Genomic DNA, 14,061 nt, shown 5'->3' on the forward strand with positions numbered 1-14,061 from the left:
TTGGATCGGGTGGTTCATGTGACATAGATGAAAGTAAAGACTCAGAAAGCTTTGTACATTTATTTTAGCTTTAAGTATCACTAGTCCGGGTTGTTAAAGAAAGAACCAGACATTGAAAAATATAAAAGACGAAGAGAAACTTATCAGGGAAGTACCTGGATTAAAAGATTATCCAAACAATGAGACAAACATATTCATTTTCTTTCATATTGTATGTCTGAAGAAGAGCACTGGAATAGGCCGGCTCTCTCGAAGTCAATACACTTCCACGAGGAAGTTTATCGATCTACCTGCCTTTCTACACAAGGACCCCATTTTGAGAGACAGGTGCAGCCAGATGTCTGAACCCATTTTTCATATGTAGCCAGAGCCCAGTATTATTAGAATCTGTAGAGTTCATAAAAAGGCAATCAGAAAACACTAATGGTGGTTGTGAACTGTAGTGCTTATTACTAAGTGCAATAGGAGTATCCCTATCTATCATTAGTTCCAAAGAAGTGAGAGTGATTCTTCCCTGCTTACACATAACGATAAAATGTAGGAATGCTTTATGCTTGGTAACACATTACCTTCTCATCTGCAATTTTCATATCTTTCCTTGTTTAGTAAGCCACTCCATTGTTATACGGGCACTTATAACCTTTTCTAAAATGGCATCTATTAAAAGGCTTGCAGTATGTGAGATGAAGTGTTTCCTTTATTTCATTCAGTGCCCATAAGGCCTTCTTCAGCGCAAAGCACTACCTTAAATACCCAAAGCTGCATGGAGCGAGGCAAGCCCTACAGTAGGCAGATATACTTTGACTTGGAGGAATGACGATTACTGGTAAGTAATGCACCCATTTTCAAATGTTCACAGGTCAACACCACCCTAGCGCTAGCCATTCATATCCAGTTATATCACCATAGTGGACCACTTTCTGAATTTGGTTATGTGGCATGGCAGTTATGTGGCAAGATCGAAGTTCTCATCTTCGGAAGATCCTTCTCACCGTGGGACGACTCCTGGTGACCCTTGGACCAGCACCCACCGCCACAACCCATGCCTGCAACCTCAGCATCATCACCAGAGCTCTCCATGAGGCAGCAGGTCAACTTGGTTGCCACAATTGCTTCAACACCCTCAGAATGCTCCCCAAGATCTTCAGATGGATCCCAGCTGACACCAGGAGAACCATCACACATACCTACATCACTAGTCAACTTGACTAAGGGAACGCCATCTATGCCAGAACCACCATGCTGCTCCCCAAACACCTCCAAACCATCCAAAAGGCAGTGGCAAGAATCGTCCTCCAAATGCATAGGCTAGCCCACATAACCCTCCACCTCCGCAACCTGCACTGGCTACCCATCAAGAAGAAATGCCACTTCAAACTGCTCACGCACATCTACAAAGCCCTCCACAACAGTGGACCTGAATACCTGAACAACCACCTGACTTTCCACCCCCCCACCAGACACCAGCACTCTACCTCACTGGCTCTCCCCATCGTACCCCGAATCCATCGCAATTGAGCCAGAGGATGCACATTCTCCCACCTCACTGCCAAGGCTTGGAATGACCTCCCCATCCATCTCCGAACATCTTCCTAACTTGCCGAATTCAGGAGCGGCCACAAGACCTGGATGTTCAAATAGCTCCCCTTCCCATGCAGCGCCTGGATACTCCAATGGTGATTAGTGTGCTTTACAAATACTGATTGATACTGATTGCCAAGGAGTGTGCTATAGGTTTCCTACAAAGGAATGCTAGCTTCTAGTTATTTCACCACTGGATAGATAGAGGCAGCTCTGGACAGACACGTAAAGGCTGCCTTGGTTTGAGGTACTTGCTCACTTCTTGGACGCTCTGTGGTGCCGGATATATAGTCATGACCAAAACGTCAACATTTCATCTAGTATTCTTCCAGACACGGAGTAAAATTCTGTACGGTGCCTAAAAACCGACCAAAGTGAAAGGTAGGTCTATTCAACCTTGTCAACATACCAACACACATGGCATCTAAAATACATAAATTACTCTTTGATTTACTGCAAAGTGCAGGTTACCTGTTTTGGTTTGTGGAGCAACAGGCTCTTCCGATGTTCCTGGAATTGCACGAGTCTGTTGTGTGTCATTCACAGCTGAAAGAAATGACAAACCGAGAAGGTATTAAACAAATGACTAAACCTTGATGCCTTTGACTGCTTGATAAACATGCTTCTTTACTGAAATGTGGAAATAAAACTTTGGGGCACGACCCACAGCCAAGAAACCGGCAAATAACATGATCAGAGGGAATCATAGTTAAAGTGGGAGCGAGCCAATGGGAGGCACAATCTCAAGATGACATCAGCTCACATGCACTGTCAAGTGGCAGAAGAAAGCTGTTGAGTGACAGTTGGCAATCCAAAAGCTGGAAAATGATAAACCTAAAATGGCAGCAACATGTCTCTCTCACTCCAAGCTGCCGGAATGCCATGCACTGCTGAAAAGCGGTTTCCTTAAATGATGGATAAATGATTGTTAGAGGCATATACAAAAGTAACAGGTCAAACATTTGAATAAACGGTGTCTAGAGGAGACAGCCAATGGCAGCAGTTGTGAGCACCAAGAACAGTGAACGTCATTGCAGAAGCTACAGGGGACAAGTAAGCTTTCTGGCAAACAGTGAGTTGAAATTGCGACAGGGCACACTATGAACATTTTTTTACCAAGTGTGGTTGCTAATAGCTGGAAGCCATTGGAAATTACTGGCTGAGTGGTATCTTGGTCGGTGCTACTTGGACCTGTCGAAAAATAAATACTCCTAAGAATGGTAGCAGACATTGCCATTCAAGGCAGACGCCAAACCTAGAAGGGGTACTGCAGTCAGACATTAATGCACCACCCAACATATTTCCCCTTGCACACTGTTTGTATCCGCTGCCAAGTGAGAGCACATCTTGGGTATCGCTGTGCCTTTTACTAGGGAAACAACCATTGCATTGTGGTCATTTCAATGAATGGCATTGCAAGGGTCTTTTTAGGGTTTAGGGTGGGTAAGGGTTTTGGATTTCAAGGTTCGGTTTAGGTTTTAGGGTGGGTAAAGATTTTTGAAGAGTATTTTTAGTGTTTAGGAGAGGTATAGATATTTGGGTGGCAAGGGTAATTTTAGGGTTTAGGGTGGGTATGGGTTTTTGGGTGGCAAGGGTTTTTTAGGGTTTAGGATGGGCATAGGTGTTTGGGTGGAAAGGGTATTTTTTAGGGTTTAGGGTGGGTATGGGTTTGTGGATGGCAAGGAAATGTTTAGGGTAATACCATCTCCTGTAGGCTAAACCATATATCTGATGTCCAGCTTCATAGACTAATGTGGAATGGAGTAATGACCACATAGCTTAATATTCAGTTGATGCAAAGATTTAAGCTCAAGCAGTAAGGCAAACATTGTCATTCGTTTGCTGTATTACAGTTCTCATTTGCCCAGAGTCATTGACTCGTTTTGGCCCCGTGTCCTCATTTTCTCACAGTGGCACTCGCTCACACAAGTGTTAATACTCAATTTTAATAACACCACTAAATGAAAATAGAAATGTTTTAATTGCTTTTGTGTCTCATTTCAAACTGTCTTCTCTTAGCAAGAGGAGGAAATTCCTCTCCCAGCTTAAACGGGCATTTCCTCATTCAGATCACAGCAATATCAATGTGGTACCATTAACCTAAAAGTTTGAGCAATTAATTGCTCTTTTTAGATTCACAACCCACCATGCAAAAATAAAGTGGTATGTTTGAAAAAGGGCTGCATTTTGTTGGGCACTGAATGAGGAATGTCTCCACTGCTACTAGTTCTCTCCTTATTATGTGTGTATGCTGCTGTCCGAGTTTTAACTGTTTTATCAAGGAAATCAGCACGATTGATGCCTCTGTGTCACCTTTGCAATAAGTGAGGGAAGCTTCCAATGCTGGTAGATGTCAAGTGGGTAAGGGAAGGTATAAGTGTTTCTCTATAGTTTATTCATGTTCTGTGAAGGAAGCATTGCTGCTACTGCCTTTTCATTGTTCATTGGAGTGTCCTACTGGACATATTCTAGTGTTCAACATGTACAATGTGACAAGCCACTCCCTTGAGGGTTGGACTTTACACCCACCCCATACCCATCTACCACAGGAGTCACTGGTCAGGTGACCCTGCAAATAAAAAAGCCCGAGTGCACGTGCTCTAGGACAGTTCAGTAACTATACCCATTGTGTCTGTGTCACGCATTAACTAGTATGTGGACCTGTGGCCCACGACTTCACAATGGTGTTGAGAGGTCTCACCCTACATGCTGTGCCATCTCAACTGCCAGGAAGAAGTAGGGGTTTGACTCCATAGATGCTGGTGGCATAGCCTGCCAGGGGGAAATTAGCCTGTCACCCCACAATGAGGGTGAACCCACTCTCTGCTTGAAGGAAAGGAAATGGTGACCCCCTATCACCTCACTACACCTGCCACCATTCGCCTGCTGAGAGACTGTGCAAAGTGATATTGCAGTAAAGCAGAAACTAGTGCCTCAGTCGAGACACAGATGAAGAATGTGCACAGCAACATATGTCAGGGCCCATGACATTGCTACACCCCATACCAGATGCAGCACACTCCAAACAAAGCAGTGTAACAGTGAAAACCCCGCCAGCAAGAGAAAAAAGCTTGACCCGAGGCCACACCTACCCTGAGTGACCTCCCGCATCTGTATCTCCTGTGCCGGTGGGGCCCACAGACACAGCAAGGTTGGAGCAGTGACCCCACACAGTAGGCGGTGCCGAGTCAGTCTCAGCACACCTGCAGTCACTATCTGTATTAACCCGGCAAGCCAAGCGTGACCCAGTGAGGCGTGGTGTGCCTCCCCTTTCTACCCTCCCTGCAACCGCTGCAGCGATCACTCCACAAGGTGCCAGGACAGCCGGCATGTAAATGCTGACCGCACTGTAAACAAAAGAAGTGACTGTGCGCATGATGTCCAACAGATGGCATCTTGAGGAGAACCTGCAATGCGTGTCTCTGCCTGTGAGTGAGACTTCCTCCTCTTATGCTTCTGACCCCACAGCCACCAACGATTACGACAAAGGCTCTATGCCTCCAAGCCCAATCCTGGGTTCTTCTTTTCCTGTTGTCGAAACTGTTGATCCGGTGTGGTGCACACCTGCAACATCACCTCACAGTATGTTCTGAAAAGACATACAACAAGTGGCCGGATCCTACATCACACAGCACTCAAGATGAAGAGAGCATGGCACGATGCCACATTGCCAAGAAGAAATGAAAAGGAGAGGAGATAAAGGTGTGTGACAATCCTGTCGCACTGAAGAACCGAACTACCACAGGTGCGCAGGAGAAATGAACAAGGGGTCAAGACCAAGGACTCATACCACTACCTGAGAGTGTACCTACCACCACAAACCAGCACCCGGGTTGCAGCAATGTCACTGGAGACAGCTCAGAGGGAGTACCGAACATAAGCCACCTGCATGCACAAACCGCGTTTCTATCCCATGCTTCACAGTGCAACTGTCCAACCACCTGTCACTGGTTGCTCGAATCAAATGGCATCCCTGCTAGCAAAGGCACATGCCAAAGGAGAATTGTTAGATCTGGGGGTCTCTCGAGTTGGCAATGGTATTCACCTTTGTCCAAATAGGGACACTTACTTCTAAGTCAGGATAAGGGGATTACACTCCTTAATAACCCCTGCTCACCCCCTTGGTAGCTTGGCACGAGCAGACAGGATTATCTCAGAGGCAGTGTGTTAAGCATTTGTGCTTATATACAGTAATACAGTGCAAACACTTCAGATGGACACAACACAGGTTTTATAAAAATAAATATTCTTTATATAGACTTAAACACAAGACCACAAACGACAAAAACCTACAATACTACACTTAAGATTACTTAAAAGATGATTAAAGTCTCTTAGTTCCAGTTGTTGGCAAATGCGACAGAGTTCTCAACAAAGTACCTGGATGCGTAACGCAAAGTGAACAAAAGGCTCGCAAAAGGGGAGTTGCATCGGTTCCGTGACGCGGGGTTGAACGGTTGTGTCCTGCCTCAATGCTTGCACAGAGCAGGGGACTCGTCATGAGCCTTACCGGTGCGGAGGTGATGAGGAGATTCACAGCCTGCGGGCCCGTTGGGGTGCTCAAGATGGAGCCTTGATGCGATGCGACGATCTGGTTGCGATGCGAGAAGATGGCGCCCTTGATGCGGCGATGCGATGACGATGCGATGACGCCCTGGCAGCCTTGCGACGACTCTGTATGTTGGAGATGCGAAAGGCCTTGCGACACGCTTCTCCGGTGATGCGATGGCGACTCTCACGATGGAGTCACGCTTCTCCTGTGATGCAACGGCAGGCAGCTTCGATGAACACACGCTTCCAGAGAGATGCGGCGAAGGCTCGCTTCTCCGGCGTTGCGATGATTTTCAGCTGTGTTGGCGACATGCTTCTTCTCGATGCGTTAGGCTTCCAGCTCCCAGCTGCACGCAAGTATCTGGAGTCAGAATTCCCAGCAAGGAAATTCAGGAGGGAGCTGGAGGTGAAGTCTTTTGTCCCTGAGACTTCAGCAGGAGGCAAGGACAGTTCAAGCCCTTGGAGAATATTCTGTAGATGAACGTTCCTTCTCCTTTCCCTTGGCAATGAAGCAACCACTGCAGGCCAACCCAGCAAACAGCACACTAGCACACTGGTAGATGGGCAGTACAACTCCTGCAGCTTCCTTGGTTCTTCTCCTTGGCAGAAAGGTTTCTTATCCAGAAGTGATCTAATTTTTTGGGATCAGGGTCCCAATATTTATACCCCCAAATCCTTTGTTCTCTGAAGGCAGAGAGGCCTCTGCCTAGTCCAAACCAGTTCCTGAGTACTTTGTTTACATGACTCTCTGCTTCCTTTTACTGTGCAGGGCAAAGACATCAGCCGCCCACAGGAGGTGGAGCCAGCACAGCGGAGGGAAGATACAGCTCTGGAGCACACTGTTGACATTATTCCTCCTCTCCTTTCACAGTGCAGGGCAGAGACATCGGACAAGCCACAGGGGGTGGAGCCAGCATTGTAGAGGGAAGGTCCCAGGTGCAACTCCTCCCTCCCATCTAGATTCAGATCTCTCTATTCACCACTGGGCTGCCCTAGCCTGTCTCCTGGAATCCCCAAGCCCTGTCACTCACAAACCCAGACAAGGAATACACAACCCAGCAGAGGCAGGCCTGGATGGTTAGACAAGCAAATACCTGCTTTCTAAAAGTGGTATTTGCAAACACCGAATATTAAAATAAACCTTACTAAAATATGTACTTTATTACTCTGAGTTCAGGCATACTAAATTCGAATTTCTACCATGTTCCCTGAGTCAGTTAGGATTATAAGAATGTAATAATCTAACTGCCCATTTTCGCCTATGGAGAACACATAGCCTTCAATAGTGAAAAACTAAAATGGCTGTAATTCACTATTAGAACATGCTACACACATCAGAGCATGTCCTACTTTGTACTTACAATGCACCCTGCCCGTGGACCTACCATAGGAGTGTCTAATATGAAGCAAAGGGAAGGTTTAGGGACTGGCAAGTGGGTGCACTTTACAAGCCACTTCTGTGGGTGGCACAACCAGTGCTGCAAGCCCACCAGCAGCATTTGATTTACAAGCCCTGGGTACACATGGTGCACTGTACTAGGGGCTGCCAGATAAATCAAATAACCCAATTATGGAATAACCAATTAGTACATCAATTTAACATGGGGAGCACTTGCACGGTGGCACTTATTAGCAGTGGCACAGTGCCCAAAGCATAAAACCAGCAAAATATATCAAATCAGAGGAGGCAATCCGTCAAAAATGGAAGGGAGACTCACGCCAATGATGCCAGGTCTAACAAGAATAATGGCACCAACTATGCCATCATCTCATGGCTAAGCAGTCCATCCAGTCACCCTTACTTCATGCAAGTCCTCGCCACCTGTAGTACAAGTCATCTAATGGCATACACACCACCATTGCCATGTGCATTAGTCAATCCAATGAAGGAGCATCTCATCACCAAGGTGTAGCCTTACACCTGCAAACATCCAAAGACCCACAAAGAGCCCCTGACAACGTGAGAAAGGAAGTGTCCAGAGAGTATTTGATAGCCCACCGCACCTGAGTCCTGCTGGCAAGCACAGTGACCATGTATAATCCATCCTTGTGGTTGCATGAATGACTTGGCAGTGGTTCTGTTGGTGATCCTGCAACAGCCCCCAGGCGGCCCACAAGCAGCTCTGCAAAGTCCACGTGGTCCCGTGTTGACCCATCTGAACGGGCCTCAAGGAAATCCCCGCACAAGAAATGGCCCAGCAGCTGCTCTACCGACAAGGTACCAGGAGGCCCCCAGGGAATCAGAGGAAGACAGCCCAAGCATCACTGACACCATCCTAGTCCTGACAAGGCTTGCCTTCACTGAGACACGATGCCCCCAAGAGTAAGCTCCGCTGCGGACTCCACCAACGCTTCTGATGCACAAAGTTTGAACTGCTTGTACAACAACCACATCATGGTGAGAGAACACAGAACTGGCCAACAGTGTTCGATTGGACATCGACCCAACTGCCATGCTGTAAAGTGTCTGGACTACATCTACACAGTGTTTGTGCCCCGTGGTAGCTGGTTAAACTATGGACACGTGCAGAGATGCCCGGGTGTTCCCAACTGCACCTGTCTGCCTGGTCACTGTGTTCGGCAGACTACCTCACAAGGCTGATAGACTAAGTGGTGTCCAGTGTGTTTTTGTTTATTCCCACAGGTTAGACTTGATTTGATTTTTAATAAAGTTTGGGAGGAATGAAGTGACCTGCTGGACACATTCTAGTGTTCAACATGTACTACTCCCTTGAGGTGTGGTCCTTACACCTACCCTACACCCATCCAACACAACTGTCACCGGTCATGTGAGCCTGTTTTAGTACCCCACTATTGGTGTCCCTGATACTCATTAATTAGTATATGGGACTAGGGCCCACAACATTACACTCATGTAACTCATAAGAGCAGCATGCTCTGAGGCTTCCCATTCTGTACCCTATCATGTGTATGCAAAGCTATCAGTACTATTGATTGGGTTGTACCTGTACAGTGGGGAAAGCTTGCACTGCTCCTGCCTGTTCTTTACCAGTTTAAGGAGTGAGGGTAGCTTGTACTGCTGATTTCCTTCCTCTTCCTATTAGGTGTGCATGGGAAGTGATCAGTGCTTCTGAGCAATGGCGTATGGAACCCCCAACATTCACAGCTTAAATGGTGGCTGCCACTGGCCCTCCTGGGGCCCTCTAAAAAGTTAGTTGTTTATGGGCCTCTTCTGTCTGAAAGTCAGCAGACAAAGTGCTTATAAAAACAGTGTTAGGGAATACCACGACAGAGGGTTGTGGGGGATGCGCTAACAATCATAGTAAGGGAAATAGATAAGTAAAAGTATAATGATAAAATGATGAAAACAGCTGCAACACAGAGAGGGGGTAAATAAAAGAAGAGAATGAGTGAGAAAGGTAAACACAAAAAATAAGGATGAAAGATAAAAGATGGGGATGGGCCTGGCATAGGAGGTCATGATGGCAGACGCTCTCTAACATAGCTTTGAGTGGTACCCCTCTAATCCTGCAGTTATACGGTGCACCGGCTTCCATCAACAGTGGCAGCAAGGTGCATCTGCCCTGTGGCTGACACTGGAGCTGTTCTGCTGGACTTTCGAGCTCACTGGCTCAACAAACGCCCGGAGGAGGAGAGCTGCTGTGCCAAGTCATGCTGCCTGGGCCAGGAGGCTACATTATGGCAAATGCTGCTCTGACTGATTGAGCTTAGTCGCCTTGGACTATGGGAGTACATTGCTAGCCGTTTCTTCTTCCCCCGACACATCTCTTCGCAAGGATTCTCGTGGCAGCTATTAGCGGGTGGCTTTTTGTGCCCATACTACTGGGGTGCTGGGAGCGGCTCGGGGCAGAGCAAGTTGAGCTATGGTACATGAACCAAGCCTTCACCCAGGCTGGACACATACCCCTTTCTCTTCTGAACATCACCCTGTCATAATACCATGACCTGGGGGCACACACAATGCCTGGTGTCTGCTTAGCCGTGGAGCGGCCGGCCTGTGGCCAGCACCCTTGATCAGCGCAGCTGCTTGCATTGTTGGGTACATGGCTGGTGAATGTGTGGCCATGCCAGAGAAACAGCTGCACACATGACCAGAATGCTTCTCCCCCTGCCTCTGTGCCACCTTGTTGGATGTTGCTGCCCTTGAGAGCTTAACCTGGTTGTCTACCCCACTGGGAGAAGGTGAGGACTCATAGGTCCATTCCGCTGTTTGCCTACCTAACCCTGTTGCGCTGCTAATCACCCCCAGTGGGACTGTAAATTCGGGGGTCTCTGCATTTGCAAATCTCTGCGGCTTGCAGAGAGTGTTACACTGAGGTGCTCGCCTGCTCGCCCCTGTTGTGTAGCCCCAGCCGCCTGTGTCACATAGGGAGGCTGTTGTGAGGTCCATCTCCTCGAGTCGCAACCTGGGGGGGGGAAACAGCATTTACAACACTGTTTCCACAATGCGCTTCCATCACAACGCAGTTTGTTTCTAAGTGGTCCATTACATCGCAAGTTTTTTTAACAACTTGCTGTAGGGGGCGTGCTAACCTACGGAATTGTATAATTTACTATTCCAACACCTTCCCTACTGTTGCAAACTGGAGTTGGAATAGTAAATTATACTATTCCTAAATCCAGAGTGCCCTCTACAGCAAGTCGCTGAAACGACTTGCGATGTAATGGATCGCGTAGAAACAACGCAGTCGTTGTGACAACCGTGTTGTAATGGAATGCGTTGTTAAAGCATTCGTTGTAAAGACCCACATTCAAACTGGGGTAGTGGCCGACCTGTTGATAGACACGATTCTTTAGTTAAATCTACCTGCGTTCTGGTGGAAAGCAACTTTGCTGCATACTGTTGTTATTCTGACCTGACAACTCTGGATACTAATTTGGGTGTGCGATCCAGTGCCTCCTTGCACACTCATATGGTTCATGCTGGCATTCCGGTGCAAATGTTTGTTGTTCTTGTAATGAGCCTGAGGGTGTGAGCCGGCCTCCATCATAATATGGCTGCTTTGGGTTATACGTGGTGCTCAATTTCTGTTGTGCAAGCGGGCCCTGGCTAGTATCCTGTTGCCCCCCCCCCTTGTTGGCATTAGCACCCAGACTCTGCACCCAAACAGAACTGACACTGCTGCCTCTGGACCACACTGCTTCTACACAACAACTTGATCAACGACCTCCAAATAACTGTACTGACACTAGGCCCCACGAGTGAGCTGCTAGTGCTGCCATATCCATCTGGCATAGACAAGTAGGATAACCTCTACTGCCTCCAGGCGTCCCAGCCTAGTGGACTCTATAGGCCTCTTCTTGGGTGGCTTACGTTCTCTGAGTAAAACACATTTGGTTATCATGTCTGCAGCCCTATGTCCTCCCTGCCACTGACTGAATAAGCGCTCTTGCTGTAGCACGAACTGCCTGAACTCGCCAAGACAGATTGGGCTGCTCGCGCTGTGGCACCTATGTGGATCGACAGGTGTCAGCAAGCAGGCCCATCAGTGCAGTGACCTGAACCTCTCCTCTGGAACTTGTGATCAAAGTCTGTCTTTGTGATTACTCACTCAATCTACTGTGGCCTTTTTTTAATGCAACTAGGAAATGTGATGTTTGTCTCTTTTTTAACCACCTATAAGCACAGTCTAGAGAGAGATGTGTTCTTTCATTCCTCCACTGCAATTCTGTTTCAGGACTTCCATCATATCAATATCTCTTGTATTGACTATTTTTTATCAACCTCTAAAATTCTTTCCTTTACCTTCTGGGCCAGGGAGAACCAATTCCTTTAGCAAGCCAGTTGGCTCACTAGCCATCCAGGAGTTCCTTATCTCTAACAGATGACGTGCCCATGGAAGGAGGTAACTGCAGAGAACAGAGGCAAAAGCTGCACACTTACTGCTTCCTGAGTCCCTCGGGTGGGGAGACAGAAGCCAGAATAGAGAATGCCCCGCCTTACTAACTGATCCACATAGGTAATCCTCCTGGTAGAATAAGGCTAGGGAAATGGCAATTGGGTTCAGACCACCTGTGTGTGACCATCATTTATTTATAGGGGAAGAACTAAGAGGGCTTTCCCTTGCAGATAACTTGAGCAGGCCAAGAAGTTAAGTGCATACCAAGTTTTTATTTTTTTAGCCCCATGACCAGAGCCATAGCTGTGAGTCAGGAGGGTCACATTGCTCGCCCAGTCCTGAGCATTAAAAGAGGGCTCAGCAAGAGGACCCACAGCACAAGATGTGAAGCGCTCTGATACCTCCGGGTCTAGCCAGCGCGATATAAAACTCTGCAAATAAATAAATAAATACCACCTCTTCAACTCAGTACATAACTGGGTGCTGCATGTATATAGCTCAGTTGAACTGCTAGTGACCCAGAAAGAGTGTTCATCCAGCAGCAGATCTGAATAGGCTCAGGTGGACTGCAAAACTAACTAAGCAACTAAATAGGCTAGCTTATTCCAAGGCCATTTCTTGAGTAGTCCTTGTTTCATAACAAGACTGTATTGGATATGTAAATAGAAGGAGCACCAGGCTGTCATGGAACCATAGGTTTTCTAGGTGGTTGACTTCACGCTGATACTGTAAGGAGTGGTTGACCACTTCAGGAGTGACCACCACCCATTTGTTGGAACTTTTCTTCCCCTTCAGAACTTTGCTTTGTCACCGTCACCTTTTGAACTAACTGTTTCAAAGTGTACATCTGGGCTGCCTTGAAGAGGCTGTCTAAGTTATTTAATTTTTGGTGAATGCCAGTTTGAGTCTTTGAGAATAATACATTTTGCTGTCTATCTTAAAAAGACGGAGTCTTTTTTTAAGCGTTTAAGTCCCATTGTTCATTACTTTGAGCAAACCTACATTCCAGAGAAAACAGTTTGTTTTATAATCCAAGATGCCTCAAAACGCTGCCTCACCATTACTCTAGGTCCATGACTCATAGCTGCCTCTCTACTAACATAGGCTTCTGACCTCAACGAAGAGGACATCCAGGCTTTATTAATATAAACAAAGGTATATGTCACTTATGAGACAGAAGTAACTATTTATTTAGGGCATGATCTTTTTATAGCAGTCCTACTGAGAATCACAAATGGGCTATACAAGGACTCTGTCTTGTTGAATGCAATATGTGAACTACACATTATGCTTCCGACACAACATGTACTATCACCTGCATATCTATATAACATTATGCTCATATATCATGACATCTCTTTGAGTATATTTAAGGTTTTTATCCCTAAACTCAGAAAAAATAAACTGGCAACTCCATGAGTGTATATATATATGAGTGTGTGCACAGTTGAACATATTTTCCTCAGTAATGAACTACAACTAGGTTCTGAACATAAAAGGACCTGCCATTAATATTTGGTCCTGAGTTGCCCGTCTGGCCCTCAGGACAATTAAAAATGGGCATAACATGTAGACCTTTAGGTTTAAAGTATTTTATTGCATGTTCATAAACAAGGAAAAACAGTACAAACAAGGAATACAGTCGTCGTGATAATGTACTGCAAAGGCTCTTCACTTGTAACATCATCTGGGTTTCATGCCATACTATCTAAGCAGTTGCAGGCCTCAGGTGAGGCGGAAGTGTCGTGACAACCAATTCCAAAACCAACAACCCCCCCTGAACTCCCCCTTCCCTTGCCCTCCCACCCGAACCTCCCCTCCCCTCCCCCTGTGCACGTGTAAATGTCCCGCTCCTCCTACCCTCCCTTAAAGGGTCCGCACCCTCCATGTGACCCTCCCTCCATGTCGACTATGTAATCGGGGTTGTCAGTCTCATCAGCCTAAGATATCTTGGACAGGTAATCTCTTTGAACTCCGACTGCAGCAAAATATTAAAAGGCTGCCACAGGTCATCAAACCTGTCCACCTCGCCCGCCACTGTGAGGGACATTTTCTCCATTCCCAGAACGTGCCATAACCTATGCAACCAGCCTACGTTTGAAGGGAG

The 14,061-nt window shown here is 46.8% G+C and overlaps 1 protein-coding gene across 4 annotated transcripts in view; it reads right to left on the reverse strand.

Annotated features, from left to right (window-relative positions):
* The window catches only part of ABI3BP (ABI family member 3 binding protein), a 2,192,437-nt gene that overhangs the window by 912,323 nt on the left and 1,266,053 nt on the right, over positions 1–14,061 (reverse strand). For 2 of the 4 annotated variants that reach the window (XM_078657771.1, XM_078657775.1), the window contains 2 exons: positions 2,698–2,772; positions 2,053–2,127 (listed from right to left, as the gene is read on the reverse strand). In XM_078657771.1, the coding sequence (XP_078513897.1) occupies positions 2,053–2,127; positions 2,698–2,772 (150 nt within the window). The remainder of the gene's footprint in view (positions 1–2,052; positions 2,128–2,697; positions 2,773–14,061) is intronic. The other 2 variants (XM_078657774.1, XM_078657773.1) reach the window with 1 other exon arrangement.

The sequence above is a fragment of the Lissotriton helveticus genome, chromosome 8, assembly GCF_964261635.1.
Source record: "Lissotriton helveticus chromosome 8, aLisHel1.1, whole genome shotgun sequence".
NCBI classification, from domain to species: Eukaryota; Metazoa; Chordata; class Amphibia; order Caudata; family Salamandridae; genus Lissotriton; species Lissotriton helveticus.